This window comes from Acinonyx jubatus, chromosome D3 (genome assembly GCF_027475565.1).
Source record: "Acinonyx jubatus isolate Ajub_Pintada_27869175 chromosome D3, VMU_Ajub_asm_v1.0, whole genome shotgun sequence".
Classification (NCBI taxonomy): Eukaryota; Metazoa; Chordata; class Mammalia; order Carnivora; family Felidae; genus Acinonyx; species Acinonyx jubatus.
In genome coordinates this window covers 52,181,759-52,209,540 of record NC_069392.1, presented here as the reverse complement: position 1 = coordinate 52,209,540, position 27,782 = coordinate 52,181,759, and the positions used below count along the sequence as shown (strand labels likewise).

At 41.9% G+C, this 27,782-nt stretch overlaps 1 protein-coding gene across 1 annotated transcript in view; it reads right to left on the bottom strand.

Annotated features, from left to right (window-relative positions):
* Positions 1–25,929, bottom strand: part of RNF125 (ring finger protein 125) — a 42,040-nt gene extending 16,111 nt beyond the window's left edge. The window contains exons 1-3 of the mRNA XM_015083183.3: positions 20,596–25,929; positions 4,641–4,794; positions 884–978 (exon numbers count right to left, since the gene is read on the bottom strand). Of these exons, the coding sequence (XP_014938669.1) occupies positions 884–978; positions 4,641–4,794; positions 20,596–20,759 (413 nt within the window). The 5' untranslated portion in view covers positions 20,760–25,929. The remainder of the gene's footprint in view (positions 1–883; positions 979–4,640; positions 4,795–20,595) is intronic.
* Positions 25,930–27,782: the final 1,853 nt, after the last annotated feature.

Below are 27,782 nucleotides of genomic sequence, written 5' to 3'. Positions count from 1 at the left end.
TGGATACATTTGCAAAGCAATCTCTAGTAAAACAAAGGGGGCAATCATCTAGACTTTCAGGTTAGGAAATTTGAGCTTTCAGTGCATTTTCTTAAAATAAGTAAAACTACATTTTCTTTCAGGAGAGGGAAAAAAAGTCACATTCCTACTGAATATCACTATTCATAACTGAGCTCATACTTAGATTAATGGTTTCAAAGCCATCAGCCCATGCAGGAAAACACAAATCATTTCCATATTTTTTTGGTAGGGAGAGACTCCAACCTTTGTAATTACTCTGGCCATCAAGAGAGTAATGGCTCAGATTCATTTCTCTTTTTTTAAAGGAAAAAATAATAATGATCACTATTCTTCATTGCCCCTACTAACCATTTCCATCCTTCCTCCAGCCCCATAAGATTACCCACAAAAAAGATGCCTGCCCCAGACCTGTTCTTCCTTGTTAGATTATATACTGAGGTGTCACTTCCTCCCTTCTAAAGACAAACCAGCAACACAAGAGGAAACGAGCCGAGGCACTGAGCAATGGCAGTGGAAGAGTGAAAAAGAATCCAGGATCTACGTCAATCTATTAGTCAGAAAATAGAGCCGTGAGGAACTTGAACAGTTCCATGTTTTAGTTTTGGATCTTCCTTAATACAAACTTGTCTGAGGAAGTTCTTCCAATCTCTCCAGTGCTTGGTTGGTACCCCCATGCAAAGTTTTTCAAGTACAGAAAGCAAAATTCTTTTGTAAAATGATTACCAATAGGAGGTGTTATGGTTCAGAGCCTAAACACACTCCATACATATTTTCACAATAAAACAGTTAACTGTTCCAGTCTATTAACTTCTCTCCCAAGCATATCAAATTTAGCATTCAACTATGTTGTGCTGAAACAAACCTTGTTGCCGTCTCCCCAAGTTCTTGCAGTGGTCCATACTTATCTATATACTTCTGACAAGATCTTATGTGTGCCCTCATTTCGCTGAGGCAAACCTATATAAAAGCAAATTCAAAATAAATTGCCTGTTGCAAAGGGGCTCAATGAAGTCTTATGATCCAGCTTTATTACTTTCATTATTTCAAATAAGATCATATATAGTGTGGGGTCAGTTGATTAAAAGGATGCATTCATGACAACAGCACAACAAAGTTAAGGCATTATCACAAATAACACTTTAGAAATTTCTCTAATACTTCAAAGACCCAAATGTTGAGTTCTTGAATTTGGTTCTTCCAGAAAGCATATGTTTTTTAAAGTGGAAAGACATTTATTAACTCAAATTTACTTTTTTTGGATGCCATTACCTAATCTGGTGACGGTTAAGAAGTAAGAAAGAAAAAGGGGAGAGGAAAAAGAGAGCAAGGTGGAGGAAAGAAAAAAGAAAACAGTAAGAAGAGACAGAGGGAAAGGAAAACAATGACAGATAAAAAGAGCCAAAAGATGGATTTTAATTTTAAAGACGGTCATAGTAAGTAAAGGAAATCCTGTCCCTCAGGGAAAGATATAAATACCACAGTTTTATAATATATCCAATGGTATTACATGAATTCACAATACACAGTATACTTAATGGCCCCATTAAGAGCAAACATAAAAGACAGTTCTTACAGTCCATTTTTACCAAGGCAGAATAAAGAGCCCTTGTTCCTCCAGATATACATTCAGAGATCCTAACCATGAGGCTGTCTGTGGCTAAATAACACATATTCTACTAAATGTTTCATTAGAAACTGATAAGATCTTGTGCTAAAAGAAGCTTTGTACTGCTGTGGTAAGGTGGTCGACCCACCCTGCTTCGTTTCACTCAAACTACGGAAGTTAAACCTCAAACATGAAATCTAACGTGTAAGGAAACTGTTATAATTGCTTAACAAAAGACAAAAACAAAAGCAAGTGGAAAAGTGAAAACATATCCTTGTTTTACACATATCCACCTAAAAGATGTACAAAGTAGGACCGATTGAGGTAGCTGTCAAGACACTGTTTTCCAACTTTTAACAACCAACTTTATACGTCAATTCTCTCACATCTCGTTATTACTTTTGTTAAAAGTTCTTCCTTTGTATTTCTTGAACAACAAAGATAAACATTCTTCATACAAATTAGAAATTTGGGGACTGTATACTGACAAAGGAATTGATAAATTCATGGAGTGTCTACTCTAGACACAAAATTGTAGAAGACATTGTAAGAGATGGCAAGCCACTGCGCTTGCTCTATAGGTGCTTATAATCTAATAGAAGGGGGCAAAACCACATGTAGACAAGTAGATAGGAAACTGTTTGATACTGGGGACTCCAACACTAAGGCCAGGCCTCTGAAATGGAAATCTGGCCGTGACTCTGAAGAATAGGTAGAGTCTAAAATGGCTCTAGAAGGTGGGGCGCCTGGGTGGCTCAGTCAGTTAAGTGTCTGACTTTGGCTCAGGTCAATCTTGTAGCTCGTGAGTTCAAGCTCAGCATTGAGATCTCTGCTTTGAATCCTCTGTCCCCCACCTCTTTCTGCCCCTCCCCAGCTGGTTTTCTCTCTCTCTCTCTCTGTCTCTCTCTCTCTCTCTTTCAAAGTAAAGAATAAACTTTAAAGAAGGAATGGCAATATTCCTGGCAAGAGGAATAACATAAAAAGGAAGAGACAGAGGGGCACTTGGGTGTCTCAGTTGGTTGAGTGTCTGACTTTGGCTCAAGTCATAATCTCATGGTTCATAGGTTCGAGTCCCGCATTGGGCTCTGTGCTGTCAGCATGGAGCCTGCTTCAGATTCTGTGTTTCCCACTCTCTCTGCCCCTCCCCTGCTTGTGCTCTGTCTCTCAAAAAAATGAAAACACATTAAAAAAAATAAAAAAAAAAAAGAAGTGACAGTTGTAAGAAATACCTCAAAGGAAAAATCAAAATACTTGTGAATAATCAGATATAAGGGGTGAAAAAAGGAAGGGGATTTCTATCCAGGATAATTGAGAGAATATTCTTGTTTCTGATAGACACCAAAGGTGGGATAAAAACTAGATGACAGAATACTACAGTGAGTTGGATTTGTGCATGTTGAATTTTATATGATGACAAAACATATCAAAGTAAAAATAAGCAATAATCTATTATTATAAATATTAAAAGCTATTGATTTTGAGCATTTACCGTGTTCCAGACAGTGTTAAAAGCCATACATGTTTTATCGTTTTCCCTTACAACCATCCCATGGCATGAACACTATCTTTTTTTTTTTTTAAAGTAGGATTCATACACAGCACAGAGCCCAATGAGGGGCTCAAACTCATGACCCTGAGGTCAAGAAGACCTAAGCTGAGATCAAGAGTAGGACCCTTAACTGACTGAGCCACCTAGGCACCTCATGAACACTATCTTTCCCCTCATTTTACAAAAAGATGAACTAATACTTAGATGATAACGTCCCCAAATCACAAACAATGAATGACAGAATTCGTGTTTGATCCCAGGATGTCTGACTCCAAAGACCATGCATACATTCTGTAGTCAGACAGCCATGAACAGATTATGGAGTCTTACATAAATATTCAAAAAAATATATTAAGCACTGTGCACCAGTCACTTTTCAAAGTGCTGGGTACGCAGTTGCCAATAAAATAGACAGTCCTTTACCCTCATGGAAATCAAATCTGGTGGGGATAACTGACATTATATTAAAAAATCCCAAAAGCATAATTCCAAATGGTGATGAATAGTACAAAGAGAAAGCATAGGGTACTAAGAAAACATAACATAGATTAACAATCAAGAAAGGTTCTCTAAAAAATTCAGATCCTCAGCACGTAATCTCTCTTTTGATCTCTAGACTTCATATAATAATTATCCCCCCCTTAGCAGTTCAAATGTAACATATTTAAAACTCTGTGGATTCTTCTCCAAATTTGCTCTCTATATCAGCACCTTCACCTACGCATGTCAGAAACCTGGGAGGATTCTTCTGACACTTTATATTCTCACTCACCCCCACATCCAGTCAGTTACCGATTTCCTTCCACTGTCTCTCCTAAACACCCCTCGAAACAATCCTTTATCCTTGTCTAACGCTCTCGCCCTAACCCACCTTTCTTACCTTAGCCATCCTTAGCCACTGAACTGGCTTCACCAATCCTGATGTGCCCCCTCCAAATCATTCTGCGCTCACATGCCAGAGCAATATCTTAAAAATATAAACCCGATCGAAAGCTTACACTCAGTGACTCACTACTGCATTTAGGATAAAATCTAGAATCTTCCCATGGTCTTTGACACCTCACATGATCTAACCAGGCTAGTAGGAAACCCGCAGAAAGATGTGATCAACGGAGAGAAACACTGCAAAGTCCAGAATACAGGAGGAAATATGCCACTGGAATTATGCCAGTAGGCAACATGATGGGGGCGGGGGAGGTCACAGGACCGACGGGAAGGGAGGAAATGGAAGCGGTGGGTGAAAGCATTTGTCTGAAAAATTAGGTGATGGTAGGAGTCAGGGGCCAATTGCACCACAGCCTACACATATGAGAACAGAGAGAAGGAAGGGGAGAGGCAGAGACAACAAACTTTAGAAAGTCAGGGTAGGATGAAGACAAAGGCATGGGTGAAATGATCAGCTGCATAACAATTTCCTCAGCAGTCTAAGCCGGGAACCGTGAGCACAGGCAGAGGGCCACTTACCAGGCTGTCACACTCAGCGCAGTTCTGGTACTCTGATTTCATTCTTCTGGCTACATCAGTTGCTGGAACTCCTTCTGAAGGAAGATATGCCCGGCAATAAGGGCAGGTCCATTTATTGTTCTTTAGACTGGTAGCGATACAGGAACGGCAGAATCTACCCAGAAGAAACCAAGAATACATCACTCTCCTGAAAAGGTATAAAGGAGCCACCACTCTGTGTTTGTTTGTGCACGCTGTATTTCCACGGCACCTTGCACGGTAGGAGCTGTACTACCAAATGCAATGTGCATTTGCATCCCCTGCTTGGCAGACAGTCTCTTGCTTTCACATGAGACTTCTTTGGAGTCACAACTCACTTCATGCACTGCATGCACTGAAACAAAAGAACACAAAGTAGTGGAATAGAATTCCCATAAACAGAATGAAAACCATAACCCAAAGGATACTTAATGTGTTCTTTCTTTTCTTTAATTCTGGGGGGGAATTCGGGGAGAAAATAGGTCTTTGCTCTGTGGGATTTTGTATGTTAGAGAAGAAAGTAGCAAGAAGTCAAGGAGGCAAAATACCATACATGTTATTATTCTGATAAACTAATCGTAATGTCTGGGCACCTGGGTGGCTCAGTCGGTTGAGTGTCCAACTTTGGCTCAGGTCATGAGTTTGAGCCCCGTGTCCAGCTCTCTGCTGACAGCTCAGAGCCTGGAGCCTGCTTCGGACTCTGTGTCTCCCTTGCTCTCTGACCCTCTCTCTGCCGCTCGCTTTCTCTCTCTCTCTCTCAAAAATAAATAAACATTTAAAAATATTTTTTTAATTGTTATATGCACACAAAGGATGCTGACATTTGCATTGTTCTTGAGGCATTTGCTTGATGTTTATGCCTGTCCAACATCCATTTCCTCTTTCTTGCAACAGCATCCTGATTTTGCTCTGCAGGAACTACACCTCTTATATGAGACACAATCTGGTGGGACCTCAGTCAAGGTGCCCACAATCCCCTGCTGAAGACAAGAGCACCTGGAATGGGCCAGACTCAGTAAACCCTCTCTCTAGAAGATGAACACTAAACAGACTGACATAAAGACCGATTCAGCAACAACTTGATGGGATTGTCCTGCTCTTTATTTGGAATCCCAGATCTGTCTAGATCCCTACCCTTTCTTTTTTCCTAGATGTTTTGCTTTTATTGTTGTTTAGTAACTTTTTATTCGAAGTAACTTTAAACTTCGTACACTTTTTTTTTTTAATTTTTTAATGTTTTATTTATTTTGCAGACAGAGAGAGACAGAGCACAAGCGGGGAAGGGGCACAGACAGACGGAGACACAAAATCTGAAGCAGGTTGCAGGCTCTGAGCGGTCAGCACAGAGCCCGACACAGGGCCCGGACCTACGAACAGTGAGATCATGACCTGAGCCAAAGTCAAACACTTAACCAACTGAGCCACCCAGGCGCCCCTTTTGTTTTTTATTTTTAACAAACTTTAAAACACTTCCAAGTGCCTTAATTCATTTGACCTTAACAAACCCCGAGGAAAGATCACTATTGCCACTTCTAGAAGAGGAAATTGAGGCACATCAGGGTTAAGTTACTTCTGCAAGGTCACAACTGTAGAAAGTACCTGAACTTGGTTGGTCTTAAGCTGGGTTTTCCGACTCAAAATTCAGTAACTGTTCTTTCAAGAGAAATTCCTACCAGAATCAAGAGATGGAAGTCCTCTGCTGTATTTTCCTTCTCTGAGCTTCAGGTGATTAACTGCAAGTTGTAAGGCACATTCTGCCCTCGCACTTCTTTGAGTTCCCAAGAAGTGGTTCTCAGAGTGTACTTTTGAAGGGTATTTATTTCAAGTGGTCCATATGCTCAAGTTATACTTCTGACACAATACCTTGGGTTCGTTTAATTTAGGAACAAGCGGATGATACTTTGTTTTTGTTTTTAGTCAACTAAAAACCTTCCCCTTTCCTCACAACTTACTTGAGTTTTATACCAAGACAAACAGAAGACTAATATTGGTGCCCTGCCCTGTGGTGGACCCTAATAGACATGATCTCACCTAGCTCCCAGAGTAACCCTAAAATGCTGCTCTGCCTTTTCCTCACTTGACTGGAGGCAAACTGAGGTTGTTCACAGAGGTGTAAGAACTTGCCAAGTTTACACACCCTGAACCCCAGGTAGTTTTGGTCGGGGCTCAAAAGTCTGTGTAGAAGGTCTTCAACTTACAGTGGTTCCACTTACGGTTGTTTGACTATAGTGACGCAAAGGCGATACTCATTCAGTAGAAACTATACTTCAGATTTCGAATTTTGATCTTTTCCTGGGCTAGGAATATGCAGTATGATGCTCTCTTACAATGCCGGGCCCTCCCAGTCAGTCACTCAGGGAAACAACCAATACACTTAAAACCATCCTACACCCATATGACCATTCTGTTTTGCACTTTTAGTACAGCAGTCAATAATCATAGGAAATATTCAACACTTATGAAACAGGCTTTGTATTAGACGATTTTGCCCAACTGTGGGCTAATGTAAGCGTTCTGATCATATTTGGGTAGGCTACAGGCTAGGCTAAGCTATGAGGTTTAATACGTCAGGTGTATTAAATGCATTTTCGACTGACGTTAATTTAGGATGGCTTTACCAGAACAAACCCCATGTGAGTCAATGAAGAGCTGTAGTCCTTTTTAAGTCATCTCAGTTCCTCCCAGTGACCACCAGAAGCAGCAACACTTTGAGACTGTGGGTGTACTCGTATAAACCAGTGGGCTTTACAGAGTACATTTCTATGGTCATTTTGTGGGTCTTGCAAGTGTTTTTGTAACTACAACTGATAACTACAATGGAAATGCCTAGGAGATATTCATGAAAAGTAGCACACTTCAGGCATTAAAAGAAACCAAGTCCCTCAACTATAATTCCCCTACATTATTTACACAATGATAGACGTGGCAGGAAACTCTCAAAAGAGCATACATCGACGTTATTGCATTATATGAGAGAATATTCGTTGCAAATCTGGTAGGTCAGTCAATTAGTTGTCCTCATCTTAACAAAAGTGATTATTAAATGGAGAACACACATCAAGGCTAAAGTGTTTTGGAACAAACTGACCTTGCTGGTTTTGAGTACATAAAAACCACGAGTTTTTAAAGTGTTACCAATAAGGAAATGAACTTGATCCCACTGCAACTTTAGTCTCATGTTTAGAGTGCAGAAATAAGATTGCAGAACTACTTAGTTCAAAAAAGTCTGAGGTTAGCGGTTAGTTAGCCATTGGGCTCTGCGCTGACAGCTTGGAGCCCGCTTTGGATTCTTTCTCTCCCTCTTTCTCTGCCCCTCCCCAGTCCATCCCCAGCTCCCCAGAAGCATTCTCATTCTCTCTTTAAGATAAATAAAAACTTAAAAAAAATTTTTTTTTAATCTGAGGTTAAAATTCTCCCCTAAAAGGTACAGTTATCAAATTCAAATCTTGTGAACTGGAGAATTTAATATCCTTACTCTAGTACATTAGCATAAGAAGTATACAAGTGATCAAGCATTATATGAGTTATCTAATTAGAATCCATATGGGGATATTCAGGTTTAGGTAATGTGTGTATATATATAAGCTATGTAACAAGGTACAAAAGCAAGATAACTCCAAAATACAACCTCTTGGAAAGCAAAGTGTAGAACTATGTATATAGTATAAGCTATTTATAATTTGTAGATGTATAAAAGCATCTAGAAGGATTAAAAAAAAAAAAAGAACATTTACCTACCCGTTGGAGAAATGGAAACTGGAAAGAAGAGGTGGGTATGTGGTAGAAGGAGGAGATTTTCATCGTTGAATTTCAAGTTTAACCCTATAACCATATTACCTACACAATAAATGATTCTTTAAAAAAGTTAATCAATTATAATCATTCAGGATGAATGGTCTGGTAGTTTTTTAGAAAACAAAATATATAGGCACCCTTTGGTCCTGCAATACCAAGCCCATGTTTTCACTCAAGAGAAGTGAAAACATATGTCTATTTGTACAAGAATATTAATAAGGAATGTTTTCATAACAGCCCCAAACTTGAAATAACCCAGGTGTCAGCAACAAGAAAATGAATAAACAAACTGAGGCATATTCCCCCAATGGAGTACTAGACAACAACAAATTACAATACACACAGCAATATGGATGAATCTCAAAGACATACCAAGTGAGGAGTGCCCGGGTCGCTCAGTGGGTTAAGCGTCTGACTCTTGATTTCAGCCCCGGTGATGATCTCACAGTTTGTGGGATCCAGTCCCGAGGTGGGCTCTGTGCCGACAGTATGGAGCTTACTTGAGATTCTCTGTCTCCCTCTCTCTCTGGCCCTCCCCATGTGCATACTCACTCTCTCTCAAAATAAATAAACATTAAAAAAAAAAAAAAGATATACTGAGCGAAAGAAGCCTGACACAACAGAGCACATCCTGTATAAACTCTACTTATATGAAGTCCTAAAACTGGCAAAACTGATGTATGGGATAGGAAAAAACTCACAACAATGGTTGCCCATGGGGGATACATGGACAGGGATCGGCTGGCGATATGTGGACATGAGGGAACTATCTGGAGGTAACGAACATTTCTGTACCTCAATAGGGGTTATATCTAGGAGGTATTCATTTCACTGCAGGTGTAATTTACCCCGAAAAAACATAAACAAATACTGAAGTCTGGTTAGTACTATGTATGTTGAGAGAAGAAGGAATTGAGTGTGCTGATTATTGTAATCTACTCTGAAATGTATCCAAAAGTAAGGTGGATCAATGATGGATAGGTATGTGAAAAAATGAGATAAAAGCAACATAGCAAAATTAACAATTGTAGAATCTAGTTGGTGGATATCTAGGTGTTCACTGTACGATTTCTTCCAATTTAGCTGTAGGTGTGAAGTTCTTCATAATAAAACGTTAGGGGAAAAAACGTTAGGGAAAATTAACCATCTTACTATGACTTAAAGTTTGTTCACTCCTGAGAAAAAGTTAGCTGTAAATTTAGGAAAGGAAATTTTTGGAGGATGAGAAACCTGAAATGTTTAATGGAACATGAAGAGAAAAACATTAAAAAAAAATTTTTTTTAACGTTTATTCTTTTTTTTTTTTTGACAGAGAGAGACAGAGCACGAGTGGGGAGGGGCAGAGAGAGAGGGAGACACAGAATCTGAAGCAGGCTCCAGGATCCAAACTGACAGCACAGAGCCTAATGCGGGGCTCGAACTCACAGACCGCGAGATCACGACCTGAGCCGAAGTCAGATGCCCAACCGACTGAGCCACCCAGGCGCCCCGAAAAAAACATTTTTAAAAATATTTTTTAAGGACATCCAAATTCCATCTGAAGAAAAGATTATGCTGCATTTATGCCTACTTAAATAAATTTCTTTCTTTGTTTATTTTGAGAGTACGTGTGTGCGTGCACAAATGCACATGAGCGGGGAGGAGGAGCAGAGAGAGAGGGAGAGTGAATCCCAAGCAGGCTCACAGGCTCCTTGCTACTAGCTTAGAGCCTGATATGGGGCTCAGTCTCACGAACCGTGAGATCATGACCTGAGCCAAAATCAAGAGTTGGACGCTTAACCAACTGAGCCACCCAGGTGTCCTACTTAAATAAATTTAAAGAGCGCAAAACAATTTGGAATACAATAAAAGGTTGAAGAGAGAAAATTCCATAAGGAATTTTTATAACCATCGCTTTTAGCAAGAAAAGTTAATCCATGGTTATACAGAAGACTTTATGAGAGAATGCATAAATCTGCACAAACCTCCCTAGACCCACCCATACAAACATTCATGCACTGGTGACATTTTTAGTAATTGCTTACTATTGTCAGTGTTCGAGATGAAATCGTGGCAGTGCCGAAGGTCCCTGCTCTCAGAGTTCTAGAAATGGGAGAGAGGCAATAAGCAGGTAAACAAATAGACCGGCAAATGATAAATGCTTCAAGAAGAAAACAGTTGACAATAAAAATTAAGTGGGGCAGAGAGAGCATTTAGATGGGTGGTCCCTGAGATGATACTTGAAGGCACCACTCTGAGGAAGACCTGGGAATGGTTTTCCAAGCTGAAAACAAAGAGTACAAAAGACAGGGACGAGACGTTGCTGAGGTATAGAAAGCCAGCATGCTCGAAAGGCAGGAGGTCCCAGGGAGAATACCTGGAGATATGGGAAAGGGGAGTAAAGGGTCAGGAGACAGACCATAAAGCCATAACTAAGGGTCATCGGAAGGCACTGGAGGGTTTTAAGAAGGAGGGTGATGCAATTTGACTTACATTATATAGATCACTTGGGGTCCCTGAAGAACAGATTACAGAGGTACAAGAGCCTCCTAAGAGTGAGGAGCTTAGGTTTAAGTCATTGGAAGAGTAAGTTCAAGAGAGGGGGATGGCTTAGACCAGCAAAGAGGCAATAGACAGTGTAAGCGGACAGATTTAGAATTTATGTTGGAAGTGAGGCAAAGGGACTTATGACATACCAAACGACAACAAATATATGCCCTATTATAATAAGTAAAATGAGTCAAACACAAAAGACTACTTATTGTAGGATCCCAAAACGTAGTTACAGAAAGCAGATGGGGTTGTTGGAGCCAGGGGGTTGGGAAGGGAGTTGTCTACAAACAAGGTGAAGGAGGGGGACGTGGGTGACTCAGTCAGCTAAGTATCTGACTTCAGCTCAAGTCATGATCTTACAGTTCATGAGTTCGAGCCCCACATTGGGCTCTCTGCTGCCATCTTGGAGTCCTTCAGATCCTCTGTCTTCTTCTTGCTGCCCCTCCCCTGCTTGCACTCTCTCTCTCTCTCAAAAATAAATAAAAATTTTAACAAAAATGTTTAAAAAAAAGAATTTGAAGGAACTTTTTAAGGTAATGTAATTAACTGTACTAGGTCTTGTTTGTGGAGGTAGTTATAGGATTATAGATAACTACCAAAATCCATCAACTTGTACACTGTGTGAATTGTACTGTATCACCTCAATAAAACTGAAAAACAACACAACAAAACAAAAATGCCCCAGTGATGGCACGCTTGGGTGGCTCAGTCGGTTGGGCTTCTGACTTTGGCTTGGGTCATGATCTCGTGTCTCATGGGTTTGGGCCCCATGTCGGACTCTCTGCTGACAGCTGGGAGCCTGGAGCCTGCTTCTGTGTCTCCCTCTCTCTGTCCCTCCCCTGCTCATGCTCTCTCTCTTTCTCAAAGAATAAATAAACATTAAAAAAAATTTTTTTTAAATGCCCCAGGGACAATAGACTGGAAACAACAACATTGCATTAAGAAGAGCACCGAAATACATACAGCTCAGAACCATTCAGAATTCTTTTAAAAAAAAATTTTTTTTTTACATTGATTTATTTTTGAGAAACAGAGTGAGACAAAGCGTGAGCGGGGGAGGGGCAGAGAGAGAAGGAGACACAGAATCCGAAGCAGGTTCCAGGCTCGGAGCAAGCGGTCAGCACAGAGCCTGATGCGGGGCTCGAATTCACAAACTGTGAGATCATGACCTGAGCTGAAGTTGGACGCTCAACCGACTGAGCCACCCAGGCGCCCCAGAACCATTCAGAATCTTGCAGGCCTCCTTCCTACCCCACCCCAGGCACATAGTAGCTACTCAGTAAACTGAAATAACTAAATCACTTATGAGGAATGGATCAAAGGAGAATTTTCTGGGCAGGGCCCAACATTCCCATCAATAACACTGTTGTATCCTTCTGAAAGAACCCAAGGGATAGAAATGAACACAATAAGCGATTCCTATTTGTCTGCCCCCTCCCCACCTTCATAAGGTGGTTGAGAATGATCAATCATAAAAGACATAATCAGAATGAAGAGAAATTGGATGAAAGACAGAAGCTAAGGATAGAAGGCATTGTATTTTTTTTTTAAACTACTTCAATGTTTTCAAAAATTCTGAGTGAGGGGCGCCTGGGTGGCTCAGCCAGTTGAGCGTCAGACTTGGGCTCAGGTCATGATCTTGCGGTGCGTGAGTTCAAGCCCCACATAGGGCTCGCTGCTGTCAGCCTGTCAGTGCAGAGCCTGCTTGGGATCCTCTGTCCCCTTCTCTCTGACCCTCCCCATTTGCGCTCTCCTAAAAATAAATAAATATTTTTTAAAAATTCTGAGGGAGTTGCCATTGCTTTAAAATCAGATCTTACAACTAAACCCAAATTTCTGACTTTTCGTGAAAAGCTAGTCTCCTCCAAGTCTGGACTCAATTCCCCTGTGGTCATGTGGGCTAATGCCCCCATCCTGTGGAGTACTCACCCTCCACATTCATTTACATCACTTGTTGTTTGCAGCTCCTGAAGAAATGAATTATGGATTCATTCATATGGAAATGACTCTAAGATCTTTGAAACCAGATGGAAACTTAAATACCCTGCTCCCAAGAGTTATTTTATTAACTCCTTGCTGTTTCCTGAAATTACGTGATTATCAATAAGACCCTTATAACGAAGAGGTCAGCAAAGCATTGTAGAAAACTAAGGAAAGGCTTGCTGAGGACACCGGGTACAATTATGTACCCAATCTCAAGAGGTAAAACTGAACCCTATGTATAGTAAGGGAGGGAAGGGATGCATTAGGGACTCCATGGGGTCTAAGGCTAAACAGGCAAAAGAAGTATCCAGGCATCGTCCCAAATGGGACTCTGGAAGAGCCACTGGCAACATGAGGTAGATCTAACATTTTATTTCTGTTCTCAAGAAGCTGCCTCACTGTGGGCATGCCGATGGGAAGCTGAATGAAAATCTTGAGCGGGCTTGGTAAGCTTGAAAATGTGAATAGAATAAGGGGAATTGCTATTGTTATTCAAGGTGATAAGAATCTTAGGCTAAAACATTCCAGTGTAGGGCAATAAACACGTACACACACCCACACACACCCCACTCCCTCTTCACCTACATGCATCAGCCTGGACAGGCCTGAGTACAGCTATTCTTAGAGCATAAACCCTCCAGCCACCCACTGCCCCTAAGATTTCCTTTGATGTATTTATGTATTCAATTAGGTTCCACTCCAAGTCCATCCCGGGAATGGTTCAGCTTCCAAAACCTGACTCTGCATATCTCTATACCACATTATGTGTTGATTTAAAATTTAATCCCCTAGGGGAGCCTGGGTGGCTTAGACGGTGAAGCAACTGACTTCTGATCAGGTTGTGATCTCACAGTTTGTGGGTTCAAGCCCCGCGTCGGGCTCTGTGCTTACCGCCTGGAGCCTGCTTTGGATTCTGCGTCTCCCTCTCTCTCGGCCCTTTCCCAACTTGTGCTCTGTCTCTCTCTCTCAAAAATAAATAAACATTAACATATAAATAAATAAAATTTAACCCCCTAAAGAAAAATTCTATTTTTTTTTAACTTAAAATCTTAGAGGGGTGCCTCTCTTTAACCTTCAAATGCTGTCCTCAACTTGCTGTATTTTACTGTCAATTAAATAGGGTTGGCTAAAGCCATGCTTCAAACTTTAACATGGCTATCAATCACCTACACATCCTATTAAAACAGTTCCCAATTCAGTAGATGTGAGATGGGACCCAAGATTCTGCAATGCTCCTGGTCCACGGGCCCGCAGCCAAGTTCTGAGGAAAATCTCGGCATAAAACTCAATCTGCTACATTATTTAGGTTTTGTTTGTTAGAGAATACATAATTTAACAGATCACTAATATTTAATTTGCCTATGACAATACTAATGTTGCTAAGTAAACACAGAGCAGTCCAACCACCAGAGGAGGCATATTTTAGGCCAGCTTAATCACATCTTTCTGAAATTCTCAGTAATACAGGGACAGATGAGTAACCTCATAAAAATAATGGAGTTCAAAAACTATGATGGAACTGCTATCTGTTACTCAACTACATAGCATCCGTTGGCTGTCACTACAGACTGGTTGTTCCTGCCTGAGGGACATTCACCAAAGTATTCAATCTGCATTTTATTTTAGACTCATTCATTAATTCAACTAATATTAAACATCTACTAAGTGCCAGACTTTTAAGGAACAGCAATGTAGGAAGTAGCATTCTTTTATTAGAGCAATGGCTCTCCAGAGTGTTTGGACCTTGATGGTACAAGAGATTCTAATCACCTGAATTTAAGTGATGCTTAACCCAAGCACACGGGGAAGAGGAGTCATTCTGTATACACTTGCTTTAACATCAGGGGTCTGGATGCTCATATTTAAACTTCCAAGTTTCATCTTGAAGTCAAATCACAGGTCAAATAATATGTCAATGATAATTGGCAATCAGTTAGGAACTTCCACAATATTCCACTTCTTCAATTCACCTGCATCTGCGCCCATTTAATGCTCTACATCCTGTGAAATGAATAAACGGTCCATTCTCCTAGCTAAGGCCAATCCTCCCTCCACTCCCCAATCCGGGCTTGTAAATTCCAGCACCTTCCTCCCACTCCAGGGCATTGCTTCTGAAATTCTCTCCTCTCCCATGAATGAGTTTCCCCCTCACTATTGATTCATTTCCATAACCATGTGGCATACACCATTTTTCTTCTCTTATAAGAAAACTCTCTTGATCCCACTTCTCCTTCCTGTATTGTCCCAATTTCTCTCTTTCGCTTTGCCTCCCAACTACATCAAAGGAATTCCTATGCTTCTTTCCTCTAACGCCTATGATCGATCACCAAACCACTCTAATTAGGCTTTGGCACCTACCATTCCACTGAAACTGCTCTTCTCAAGGTCACCAATAGCCTCCACATTACTAAATCCAGTGATCAATTCTCAATCTTCATCCACCAGACCTTCAAGCATCACTAGATTCAATGGATCCCTCTTCCCTCCAAAGTGCTTCTTGCACTCACTTGGCCTCCAGGACACCAGATGGTTTCCTTCCTACCCCTATGGCTACTTCTTTTACAAGTTCTCTCTCTCTCTCTCTCTCTTTTAATGTTTATGTATTTATTTTGAGAGAGACAGAGAGAGCGCACATGCACAAGCAAGGAAGGGGCAGAGAGGGAAGGAGAAAGAGAATCCCAGGCTCCTCCCTGCCAGTGCAGAGCCCAACGTGGGGCTCAATCCCATGAACCATGCGCTCATGACCTGAGCTGAGACCAAGAGTTGGATGCTTAACCGACTGAGCCACCTATGTGCCCCTGATTTTCAGGTTTTCATGTCTCAGCTTCCAAATGTTGGTACGTACCACTGCTCAGTCCTTGGACCTCTATTCTTTTCTGACTACACTTACTCCTCAATAAATTCATCCAGTCCCATGGATTTATATCAAGGATATGTTTATGATTCCCAGTTTCATTTATCTACAGCTCAGATCTTCCTCTGAACTCTAGACTCACATATCCAATCGCCTATGCAACATCCCTTGGTTGTCCCAGACTTGGCCTGTCAGTTATGGAACGCCTGACCTGACCTTTTTCCTCATTCCACCTTCCCAGTCTTTCCTATCTCAATTAGGGCAACCCCAACCTTGGCTCAAGCCAAGCACTTTACACTCAGCCTTGACTCCTCACTTCCTCCCACACTCCACATTGAATCCATCTTGTTAGCTACACCTCCATACTGATCTAAAATTCTACCACTCACCACCTCCACTGTTCCCTTGCTGGTTGGTCCTGGTCTCTTTGCTGGATTATTACAGTGGCCTCCTAACTCACTCTCCTGGTCCTGCTCTTCCCACTGCAGTCCATTCTCAACACAGCAGCCAGAGTCATCCTTTTCAATCAGCTCATGCCATGACTCTGTTCAAAATCCTCATTTAGGGGCGCCTGGGTGGCTCAATCGGTTGAGCATCAAACTTTAGCTCAGGTCTTGATCTCATGGTTCAGGAGTTCAAGCCCGGCATTGGGCTGTCTGCTGTCGGCGCGGAGCCTGCTTTGGATCCTCTGTCCCCCCTTTTCTCTCTGCACCTCCCCTGTTTGCACTCTCTCTTTCTCAAAAATAAGTAAACATTTAAGAAATAAAATAAAATAAATGTCCCACACCCCATGCAACTGCCCCTTACATTTTTCTCGAGCTGAACTACCTTCCTCACCTTCTAACTTCCTCCAAAAAAAGGTTGTTGAGACCCTGTTCATTAATAGTTCATGCTGAATTAAGTATAGAAATTGAGAGAAGTATTTTCAGAAGCTTGTATAGAAATCTGACAGAGTAATTTTATGTCTGTTGAGTATGTTTAATAACTTTTAAAATGAGGGCTTGTGTTTTATGTATCTTTGGTATTTTTTAATTTCAGTTTCCCATAATATGTTTTTTATTTTATAAAAGTATTGGTCAGTGATGGGCTGAAAAACACAACAAAACAAACAAAACCTCAGTGGTTCTTTACAGCAGATAATTTGAGAAGCACTGCTCTAAATATCTTTAAAATTGCATCTCTCCCACATACTTCCCATCCCATTTCCTCGCCTATTTTTTTTTTATCCCTAACACCTATCTCTATATGACAAGGGATATACTTAAAAAAAATATTTTTAAATGCTTTTATTTATTTTTGAGAGAGACAGAGACAGAGCACAAGTAAGGGGTAGCGGGCAGAGAGAGAGAGGGAGACCACAGAATCCGAAGCAGGCTCCAGGCTCTGAGCTGTCAGCACAGAGCCTGATGTGGGGCTTGAACCCACAAGCTGAGCTGTGAGATCATGACCTGAGCGGAAGAAGTCGGACGCTTAACCAACTGAGCCACCCAGGCACCCCTCAACCTCTTGATTCTTTTAGATAACTAACTCCCTTAGCTCCAGCTCTGACCCTTCCTCAAACCCATTGTCCCAGTGCCTTTGGGATATTTCTATTTGGATATTTCCCTCTCAGACCACTGTACGCTCAACAAGCCCCATCACTTGTTCATTAACAACCTCCTGAGCTGAACTCTGTCCCCTTTTATCTGTTACTTGCTAAGGAGTTGCCTTCCACCCCTTTCTCCCCACTTTATCATATCCAACTGGTCAACAAATTTCCTTGAATACTTACTTTAAATATAAATCAGACTCCCTTTCAGTTTCCTTTGTACAGCTTCAACTTATCTGCCCCCTCCTCATCTACCCCTTCCCCCTCACCCACTGATAGTAGAAGATAAAGTAGAGGTAGGAAACCTTTCCCCCAAAATATGTTTTAACAACTGATACAGAGATATGAATAGAGTCAATTTGAAATGACAGAGCATTAAAATAGAACTTCTTAAATTCAAGGCCACCAAAGGAAAAAGAACTAAGCTAAAAGAAAGGCTATCTGGGACATCTTGAAAATGTCATAGATCAATCTTTTATGGCCCGGTTTTATTCCAAAAGAAATATAAAGATAAGAAATAATACTGTTCGTGGGTTCTTGCTTTGTGGAATGACTTTAAAGGAAATAGATATCCTGTATTGAGGCCTTATGATGAGCTACTTTTACATTTCTTAAAAATTCATAAAAATTCCATTATTCACCCTATTTTACAAAGGAAGAAACAGAGTCAAAGAGATTCAGCAACGTGGTGGTCAGACTGCTGGTCAGTGGCAGGGCTGAATTTCAAATCAAGCCCACTGTTTCTACTGCATCACAATACGATTTATAAAGTGCTATGTACGTATTCATTCAATGTATTTTTGCCATTATTAATATCTTGCTTGACTTGAAATAGGTTTATTTTACTCATTATTATTATTTATTTTTTAAGTAGGCTTCCACACCCAGCATGGAGCCCCATGTGGGGCTTGAACTCACACCCTGAGGTCAAGACCCGAACTGAAATCAAGAGTGGCACCCTTAAAGGACTGAGCCACCCAGGAGCCCTCTATGAAATCAGTTTATAAACAGAAATCAGCATACACAAACAAGTTCAAAAAGTTTGGAAATTAGCTTCCATATGGGATAATATAGACAGGTTTCATCTGCATTTCTTAATTTTCCAATCAAAGGTCAATGGAAGAGAGTAATTCATTTGAGAAATACAAATGGTGTTAACAGCACTCACAGCCTCCAGTGCAGAAGGAATTGGAGTTAACATTTAGAAAGTGGAAGGGGCCCAAGCAAATTTGCCAAAGGGAGGAATATGGAAATTCTGCCCACAGCCAGAACAATGGACATAGATTTGTCAAAACAAAGAACAGTAAAAGTGAGGGAAGGCCATTCCTCCAGCCCTTGTTGTGCTACTTCATGACTATTTTTCCAGTTGCTGGTTTTCTATTCAAACTCTAACAAAGAAAAAAATTAAACAAAAGGTTTAACTTTTTACACCTATGTATTATCCTTCAGCAGAACCAAAACCCTGCGAACAGTAAGTTGTAGTATTCAAACTCCAAAAGGAGCGGGGGTGGATAGAAAACTATCCCCAATCAGATAACAATCTCCAATACCAAAGTTACCCAATTCCATTCAGTTCTACAAAAGACACCTTCAAGACTTGACACCCACTGTGTATCTTTGGGGCAACTTTAAAGTTTTAATGCTCATTCAGGCTAAATTTAAATATAGTTACCACAAGGTTATTACTGCCCTGAGCTAATCAATATGTTATACCATCACACAACAATATCTTGGCTTCCATCTTGGCCTTGGGGTTTATGTCAATGAACTATATCTGGACAGCTGAGAAACAACATCAGTAATCAGACAGGAGGTCAATTAGACTTGAGTTTAAAGTACAAAGCTGAAACAACAGGCCCTGAAAATGCAGCCACAAAATAATGCCCAGGGCACTCTTTATTTAAAACACTGTGTGGGCTGCATTTTTCTTCCTTGGCTCACTACTGGGCTTTTCAGTGGTAAAAACTGCTTCTCAGTTACTGGTCTATAGGTGTCAAGGACCACCTCAGTCCTTTTAAAAACATTTTGTGCACGTGCATTTATAATATGGTAACTTTTTTCCTGGTAAGCCAAAAACACTTAACTAGCCATTGCGGTATTATTGCCTTGGAGCTTCATCAAACTATAAACGGCCGGCCAAAGACATTAAGCGGGCTTCCGCTCTCTATGCAACCACCCCCCATCCACGCACCCCGACCCCAACAGGCACACACTCGGCCACACACCCAGGCAGCCACGGAAAGCAAGCTTCTATGTAAACAGAGTGAACGAATCCACAGACCCAACTCCTATTACTAGTTACTCAAGCACACGTTTTACATAGGGATTTTGTTTTTAAACTCTTCTTAGAAACTAACAGCAAGTTTTAGTTCCATGGTACCTGGTTTTTAAGACAGTTATTTTTATCTATACTTTCCGGCGATTTAGGGAAGCGCTGCGTAAGGGAGGGTAGTCTGCAAGCTCCCGTCACTTTGTGGCTGGGTTTTTAAACAGCTACACTCCAGGGCTCCGTGCTAACGTTCAAATCCCAGCCCCGCCCTGACAGGTACTTAAACTGTTAGGACTACACAGAGTCACTTGGGCGTTCCAGTTTGGGTTGATCTTTCAGGGGCCTGAATGTCGGTGTTAGGAAAGGGAGGTGGGGGTGGAAGGACAGTTTGCTCAGATCTTTGTTTGCTCAAGAGGCTAGGCTCAGTGGGCGTTCTAGAACACGTGCACAAGCCAGCAAAACAAAACCGACCTGGGTTCTGCGGGGAGGGCGAGGGGGAAGCACGGCCCGATTAACTGAGTTCAGCGGGAGAAATGCTCTGCAGGAGCCCACTGCCTTGTGCCGAAGCGGGTGCTGGCTCTCCAGCCGACAGCACTTTCCCCACTTGGCAAGCCCCGGCTCCCGGCGGGTCCCGCTCCTGGGATCCCCATCCCTGGGGCTCTGCACCTGGGCTCCGGGAACAAGCAGCTGGGGTGATGGGGGGAGGCGCTGCAGAGCCCGCTTGTTAATGTTTTCGCCTCCTGAAATCCTGTGTCACCTTCCGACTGGTCATTTTTCCCGCGGCCCGCACTCGACGGGTCCAGGTGTCTCCCTGCGGTAGCTTCATTCGAGCGCTGGCTCCTGAAATCCCCCATGCCTTCCCCCAACCTCTCCCTCCCCAGGGTGGGCGCGCGAGCCGAGCTCCCCCGGCACTTACACGTGGCCACAGCGGGTCCGGACGGGCTGGTGCAACACCTCGAGGCACACGGAGCAGTCGAAGGACGTGACGGGCAGCTCCGGGTCCCCCCTGCGCTCCAGGGCCCGCGGGGCGGCCGAGGCGGCGGCGGATTTGCCGCTATCGCTGCTAAGCACGGAGCCCATGGCTGCGCCTCTCGCCCAGACAGCTGCCAAGAGTTCAGTGCCTGCTGCCGGGTTGTTTTGTTGTCCTGCGGTAGAGGAAGGAAGTCCCGGCCCAGCTGTGCTCGCCACCTCCCAGCGCGCCCAGCTACGGCAGCTTAGCAGCAGCCTCAGCCACGGCGCCCAACCTTCGTCTAGGGCAGAAGAGTGTGCGCGGCCGCGCCTGGAGCTGGCTTTCGAGCGCAGCCTTAGCGGAGACGGGGAGGCGGAGGCGGCAGCCGCACCGTGCACGCTGCGACATCTCGTGCTCCTGGGAGAACTGAAACCTGAAACCTCAACTGCAGAGCTGAGGACCTGCGCTTCAGTGAGCCTTCCAGGCTATTGCACACAGCCTCCTTACCCAGTCTTGCAAGTTACAGAGAGTGCGGGCCTGGTCATGCTTTATGGGAACCAGACCCCACACGTAAGGTGCTGGTCCTATCTGCCCTGCACGGTGGGAATCACCATAGGCTACAAAGACGAAATTTGATCGAGTGTCGCCAGGACTTCAGTCATCTAATCAATACTCCACTAATGGAGAGGTAGTATGGGGCGGTGAAAGGGTTCTGGAAACCCGGGTTCGAATTTCAACTGTAAGACAAGGATTCTAGTGCTAAATTCTACGACCCGGGTTTCCTTGGCTCAGGGTCTCCTGCTATTGTTGGTACTCTTCGCCCCATCCTCTTTTAGACATGACCAAATATATCATTTATTAAGTCACACATTTAATAAGACTTCTTTAGTGCCCACTGTATGCCACACTTCGTTCTGGTGATGGTGACACAGTTCCCAACAAGGAGACAAAATGCCAGTTTTCACAGAACTTACTTAAAAAAACAAAACCGAAAACATTTATTTTGAGATAATCAGATTCACATGCTTATCATTTATACATAACACATAGTAATATATAATACACACATATATCATGCAGTAATACATGTAATACATATTAATCCTATAAACCTTACCCAGTTTCCCCCAGACTTTAATTTTAATGAGAAGATATAATCAACAAATAAATGAACAAGATCATTTCAGATGATAAGAGCCATGCATAGGGTAAACCAGGACTGAGGATGGGGATGGGGAGGATAAGAAGGTCAGAGAAGACTATTTGGATGAGGCAAAAAAGTCATTTGAGCAATCATGAATAATGAAAGGGGGTCAGCCATTCAAAGATGTAGGAAGAAGCTTGCTAAGCACTGAGACCAGTGAGTGAGAAAGCAACAAAGAGCAGAAAGAAGCCCGTGGAGCCAGAACACAGGGGGACAGTGGGGTAGATGGGATGTAAGATAGAAGAGTCTGATCATACATACTCAATCTCATAAGCCAAGACCAAGAGTTTGGATTCTTTTTCAAAACCGTGATTTCATTTACCATGACTGCCTTATGATTTCAAAAAGACAAGAACAAAATAAAAATGGAAGCAGAGAAACCAGTTGGAGACTACTGAATTAATCCAGGTGAGGATGATGGTGGCTGAAACCAGTGAGTTATCTGGGTTGAAGGTGAGAGATGGACAGACTTGGGATACATTTAAGAGAAAGACCTAAAGCGGCTTCCTAATGAATTGGATATAGAGGTAAAGGAAAGATAGCCATCTTTATCTTTAAAAGAAAAACAAAACCCTCCCTTGATTCCACTTGTCCCTCAGCTCCTGCCCTATGTCCTCTTAAAGGCCAAATTTCTTGACCTGCTTCTTTACCATCTGTGTCTCCATTTCCGAATTTTCCTCTCTTTATCCAGTCCAAACTGGGTTCTGAACTGAACCACTCCACTTCCATCTGTCTAAAAGTTGCTTCTTCACCAGTCACCTGTGGCCTTCATGTGGCTAAATCCAACAGAATCTTTTCAGTCTTTTTCTTCCTTGACTTCTCAACTGCATTTGTAGGTGTTGAGCACGCCTTCTTTGTCGAGCACGCCTTCTTTGTAAAAACTCTTTGACTTTCCCTCTTTCTTTCTGACTGTTCTTCTCAGTCTCCTTCACTGGCTTCTTCATTTTCCATGGAAAAACTAAGTGCTGGAGGCCCTAGGATTCTGTTGTAGGGCCTTTTCTCATTCCTCACCCTCTCCCTAAGAATCTCAAACATCACATAGATTCTGTTACCATCTGGGTTCCAAAGACTCATAAGTCTTTATCTCTATTCTGAGCCACTCAGATGTCCAACTGCTTACTTGACGTAACCACCTCGTTGCTTCAGGCACCTTCCGCTCAACATGTCCAATAATGAACTCATTATAGTAATCTCCCACCTGTTCTACTTCCAGTTGTTTATCCCTGTCTTAGTAAATGGCACTACAATCTAGCTGGTTGCTCAATCCAGATGCCTGGGAGCCATCTTGATTTCTTCCTTTTCCTCATTCACATCGAATCAATCACAATCCCAATTCACAATTCTGCCTCCAGTGTATCTCTCAGTATCTCTTGAACAGGTTCATTTTTCTCTATTCCCATGGCAACCACATGTTTTAAATCATTGCATTCTCTTGTGTTACCTGTTGCAATAGTTTGTATCTCCTACACTTGCCTCCGCTATTGCCACTGTTCAATCTATTATCCACATTGCAACTAAAGTGATCTCTTGAAAAGCAAAATTCACCACATGCTTAAAAACATTTAATGGCTCTCCATAACCCTTAGAATTAAATTCCAGATTTTTAATATGATCTACAAAGCCCTGTGTGATCTTCCTCTTTCATTAAATATAATCAGTTAAGATGCCTTCAGTGGTCGGTATACTCAACTAAAATTGCCTTAATCAATAAGGATATTTATTATCTAATAAGATAAATTAGTCCAGAGGTGAGCACTTCCAGAGTTGGCTCAGTAGTTCAGTGATGTCTTCAAGTGTCCAGCCTCTTGCCATCCCAGTGTCTTTCTCAGGGCAGAAAGATGGCGAGAACAGCTCGAACAATCACGTCTACACAAAACACTCTCCAAAACCAGAAAGGAAAGATGGGAATTCAAAATAATTATTTTTGGCCCCATCTGCTATCACTCTCTCCCTTATTTTCCATGGTCCTAAATTTCTCTATTTCTTTCAATTCCTTGAGTAACTAAGTTTTCTGTAACCTCAGGACCTCTACACATGCTTTTCTGGCTCTGCCTAAACGCTTCCTGCCAATACCCACCACTCTCAACTTCTTCCAACTCAAAGTTCAGGTCTTAGTTTGGTGATTTTCTACACCGCGTCCATCTCCTACTATCTCCTTGATTTTCTCATAGTCTGCTGCATTTGCCTTCCTATTAATCTTGCTTGTGACTACTTCAAGAGTTAGAGATAGTGCATGTAAAGTACCTGACATGTAGGGAGTGACACATATATTTATATTTATATATGTAACTCAATACTAATCTCAGAGGTAGACATTATTGTTCCCATTTTATAGGCTCAGAGAATTTAACTTAGCAAAGGCTACATAATGCAAATAAGTGGCAAAACAGTGTTTTTATTCTAGATCTTTTGTTTTAAAAATCTATGTGCTCTTTACTAAGGGACTTGTGTAAAAATAAGAAGCACTTAGAATCTTAGAAAAAGAGTGAGACAAAATTAAGTAATATAAAGCAGGACAATGAAATAGGGAAGGCTAGGTAAAATGAACTATCTAATATCATTTATAAGGTTCCTAATAAATTTATAAAGGTGACAATGACGACGGCGATGATGATGATGATGATGATGGTGTCAGCCAGAGAATAAATTTACGATTCAGATTCTAGGTCCTGGCTAGCATCAGAAGTATAAATTAGTATAAAGGAAATTTAAAAGCCTTATAATCAACATCTCTGATATCACATGGAGTGGGAAGAAAGACTTTTACTATATGACCTTTCGCACATTTTGACATTTGTACTGTGGATATCCATTGCAATAGATAAAAATTAGAACTTTTACATACAAATGTCCTTTAACTCAGCAGTTCTACTCCTTGAACCGATATGTGGACAAACATGTGCACAAGGAGGCACAACAGGAATGTTCTTTGTGGCATTGTCTATAATACCAAAACCTTGCGACCAACAAAATTTCTATTCATACAGGAATGATCACATATATTATAGTCCATACATACTGTGGAGGGCAATGCAATAGTTAAAAAAGAACAAGTAATGTTCTTTTGTTATAGCACTTAACTACATATCAGATATTAGTCTAAGTACTTTATACGTGTTCACTAATTTAATCCTCATATTAACCCTAGGACATAGGTAAATAATATCATCCTTGCTTCCAAGAAAGAGAGGTACAGATAGCTTAAAAACTTACCTTAGATCACATTTATGGTAAAAAACAGAGTTCAAAGTCCAACCCAGGAAATCTGGTTCCTATTTATTTATTTATTTATTTATTCATGAGAGTGAGAGAGAGCACAAGTCGGGGAGGAGCAAAGAGAGAGAGGGAGACACAGAATCCGAAGCAGGCTCCAGTCTCTGAGATGTCAGCACAGAGCCTGAAGCAGGGCTCAAACCCATGAACTGTGAGATCATGACCTGAGCCGAAGTCGGACACTCAACCAATTGGGCCATCCAGGTACCCCTCAAGAAATCTGGTTCTTAATGTCTATGAACTTCATGCAATACTGGTCGTCCTCTACTGTGGATAACATGGAGGTATCTCTAAGACACTGTTACCTAAAAAAGCATGCTATGGAAGAAAGGGGTGTTATTAAATAAAACAAAACTCAACATAAGGTACGCTTCTCATGGAGAATAGCATTATGTTTCTCACTGAAGGAAAGCAGTACAGTCCATTTTCAAGATCCTAGCTGTTTCTCTTGCTCACTGAGTAACCTTGGCAAGTTACTTCTTTGGTCTTAGTTTCCTCATTTGAAAAACACAGATAACATGTACTTGTAGAATTGTGAGAGACTGACTGCAATAACATTGAAACGCTTGCTCACTGTCTGGCAGGTAGCGTTAGTTCTCTCTCTGACACCGTTCATTTCCCATTCAGGAAGAGCCTACTATGTGTCCAGGTCTGCACCAGACACGGGGGTGGGGGTGGGGGTGGGCGCAACTGGGAGCAAGACCCAGTGAAGTGGACAGCTGTTGTTTTTGTTCCGCCAAGCATCTCCACTTCTTCCCTAACGACACCAGACACTCTTCATTTAGAGGAATTTTCTTTTCATCGTCCCACAAGACTTCGTGGGGCTGCCTATCATAGGCTCTGCCTTTTACCTGTCATGGGCCTCCCTTGGCATGGGTAGAAGTTCCTGTTGCTGTGGTCTGCAGCTTCTCTGGTGTCTGTCCTTCCTAAGCTGATGCACTTCCTTTTTTGTCTTCTAACTATGTAGCATCTTACCAGTACTTCCTTTTTCTTCTTGATTAATTTCCTCAAAGTTGAGTTTTGTTGCTTGCAACCAAACTTACTGATGTTTTTGTCCTGTGTCCTCAAGGACTTTCATGACCTAGTAGGTAAGATGGACAAGAAAAGTGGCATTGCATTTATCACTTGATATAAGACCCATGTGTAGACAGAGAAACAGCAATGGTGCTAACTTATCCCAGAGGGATATAATGAAGAGGAGAGGAAACAAAGAACATTCCAGATAGAAGGAAACTGGAGTGAAGGAAAGAAAGGCAGAGCATTCTAAAAAGAAGGGACCTGGTGAGTATAGAAAAGAAGAAAGTTTGGAGCATCTACAAACAGTTCCTTGGTGGTTGGAGTTTTCAGCACAGGGTGGGTGATGGGGATAGAAAAAACTGGAGACTTGGGCAGAGACTGTATGTATGAAAGATGTATGGGCAGGTTAAAGATCTTCAACTTGCTTTGTGACATTGTGGAGCCAATTAAGAGTTTAGGTAGAAGAATGACATGGCGAAATCTGCAATTTTGACAAGTCACTCTATGTCAAGAGTCGTCTAACTTTATCTAGCATCAGAATCACCTGAGTGGCTTGTGAAAATGGTCCCATTCCAAGCTATTTGAATTTATGGCCCAGGGTGAGCTACAGAAGTTAAATTTTTTTAAAAAGTAGTCTCCACGCCCAATGTGGGGCTGGAACTCACAACCCCCAGATCAAGAACTGCATGCTCTACCATCTGAGCCAGCCAGGCACCCCAGAAGCTGCATTTTTAACATTTGCCCAGCTGGTTCTGATGCAAGGTTCAATGGGCCATTCTTTGAGAAATAGGATTGTATACGATGGGCAAGCAGCAGACCCTTCCAGTTACTTTGACAACAGCAGGGATGTCAGGTGGGGAGAGACTTACATTCATTCCTAATGTAATCCGTCCATGACCATGAGCCTGCCTCCTCAACAATGGCAACACTACACTGGTTAATATCCTGGCACTGAAACATACATGCTTCTGAATTTATAAAGAGAATTAAAAAACTTCCTATCCATGAACCAATGGAAAATAATAAAGATCCCTAGTGTTCTACAGAAATCTAAATATCCCAGAAATGATCTTGAATAGTGTTCAGCACACCTCCACCATCTGAAGTGTTGTTTGATAATAAAATGAAGGACTATTCTCTTCTTAAAGGGAGAAGGACATCATCACAAATGAAGCTCTATTGAATGAAAGACCCAGGAGATTGACCAGTCAAGGACCTGGATCTTTGGCCTTGGTTTCAGCAGAACTGGTTTTTACAATCTGAATATTGTCCTCAGTTTCCCTGGTAGCCAATCTCGCTCCCAGATGTTGCTAGGTTTCCCAGGTAGCATGTTGGGGGCAGCTATTCCCATGCCACCCTGACAGTTGCACTTTACTGCAGTTGTGAACAGTCGCACTACAGCATATACTCAAAGCATGTGTTTACTCCAGGAATAGCTCAGTAAATACTTCTGTATTCTGTAACTTTTAGCCGGTAGCACAACTCCGTAATGATTGAACCAAATCCACATTCGGGTGTTTTACTTCAATGACCATGAAGTCATGGCATGTTTAGAAGGGGAAAGGGTCACAGGAAGCATCTGACCTAATCCTCTCATTTTGCAGATAAGGAAGCATTCCCAACAAGGTGAAAGCGTTTGCATTTCACCCTTCACCATTTC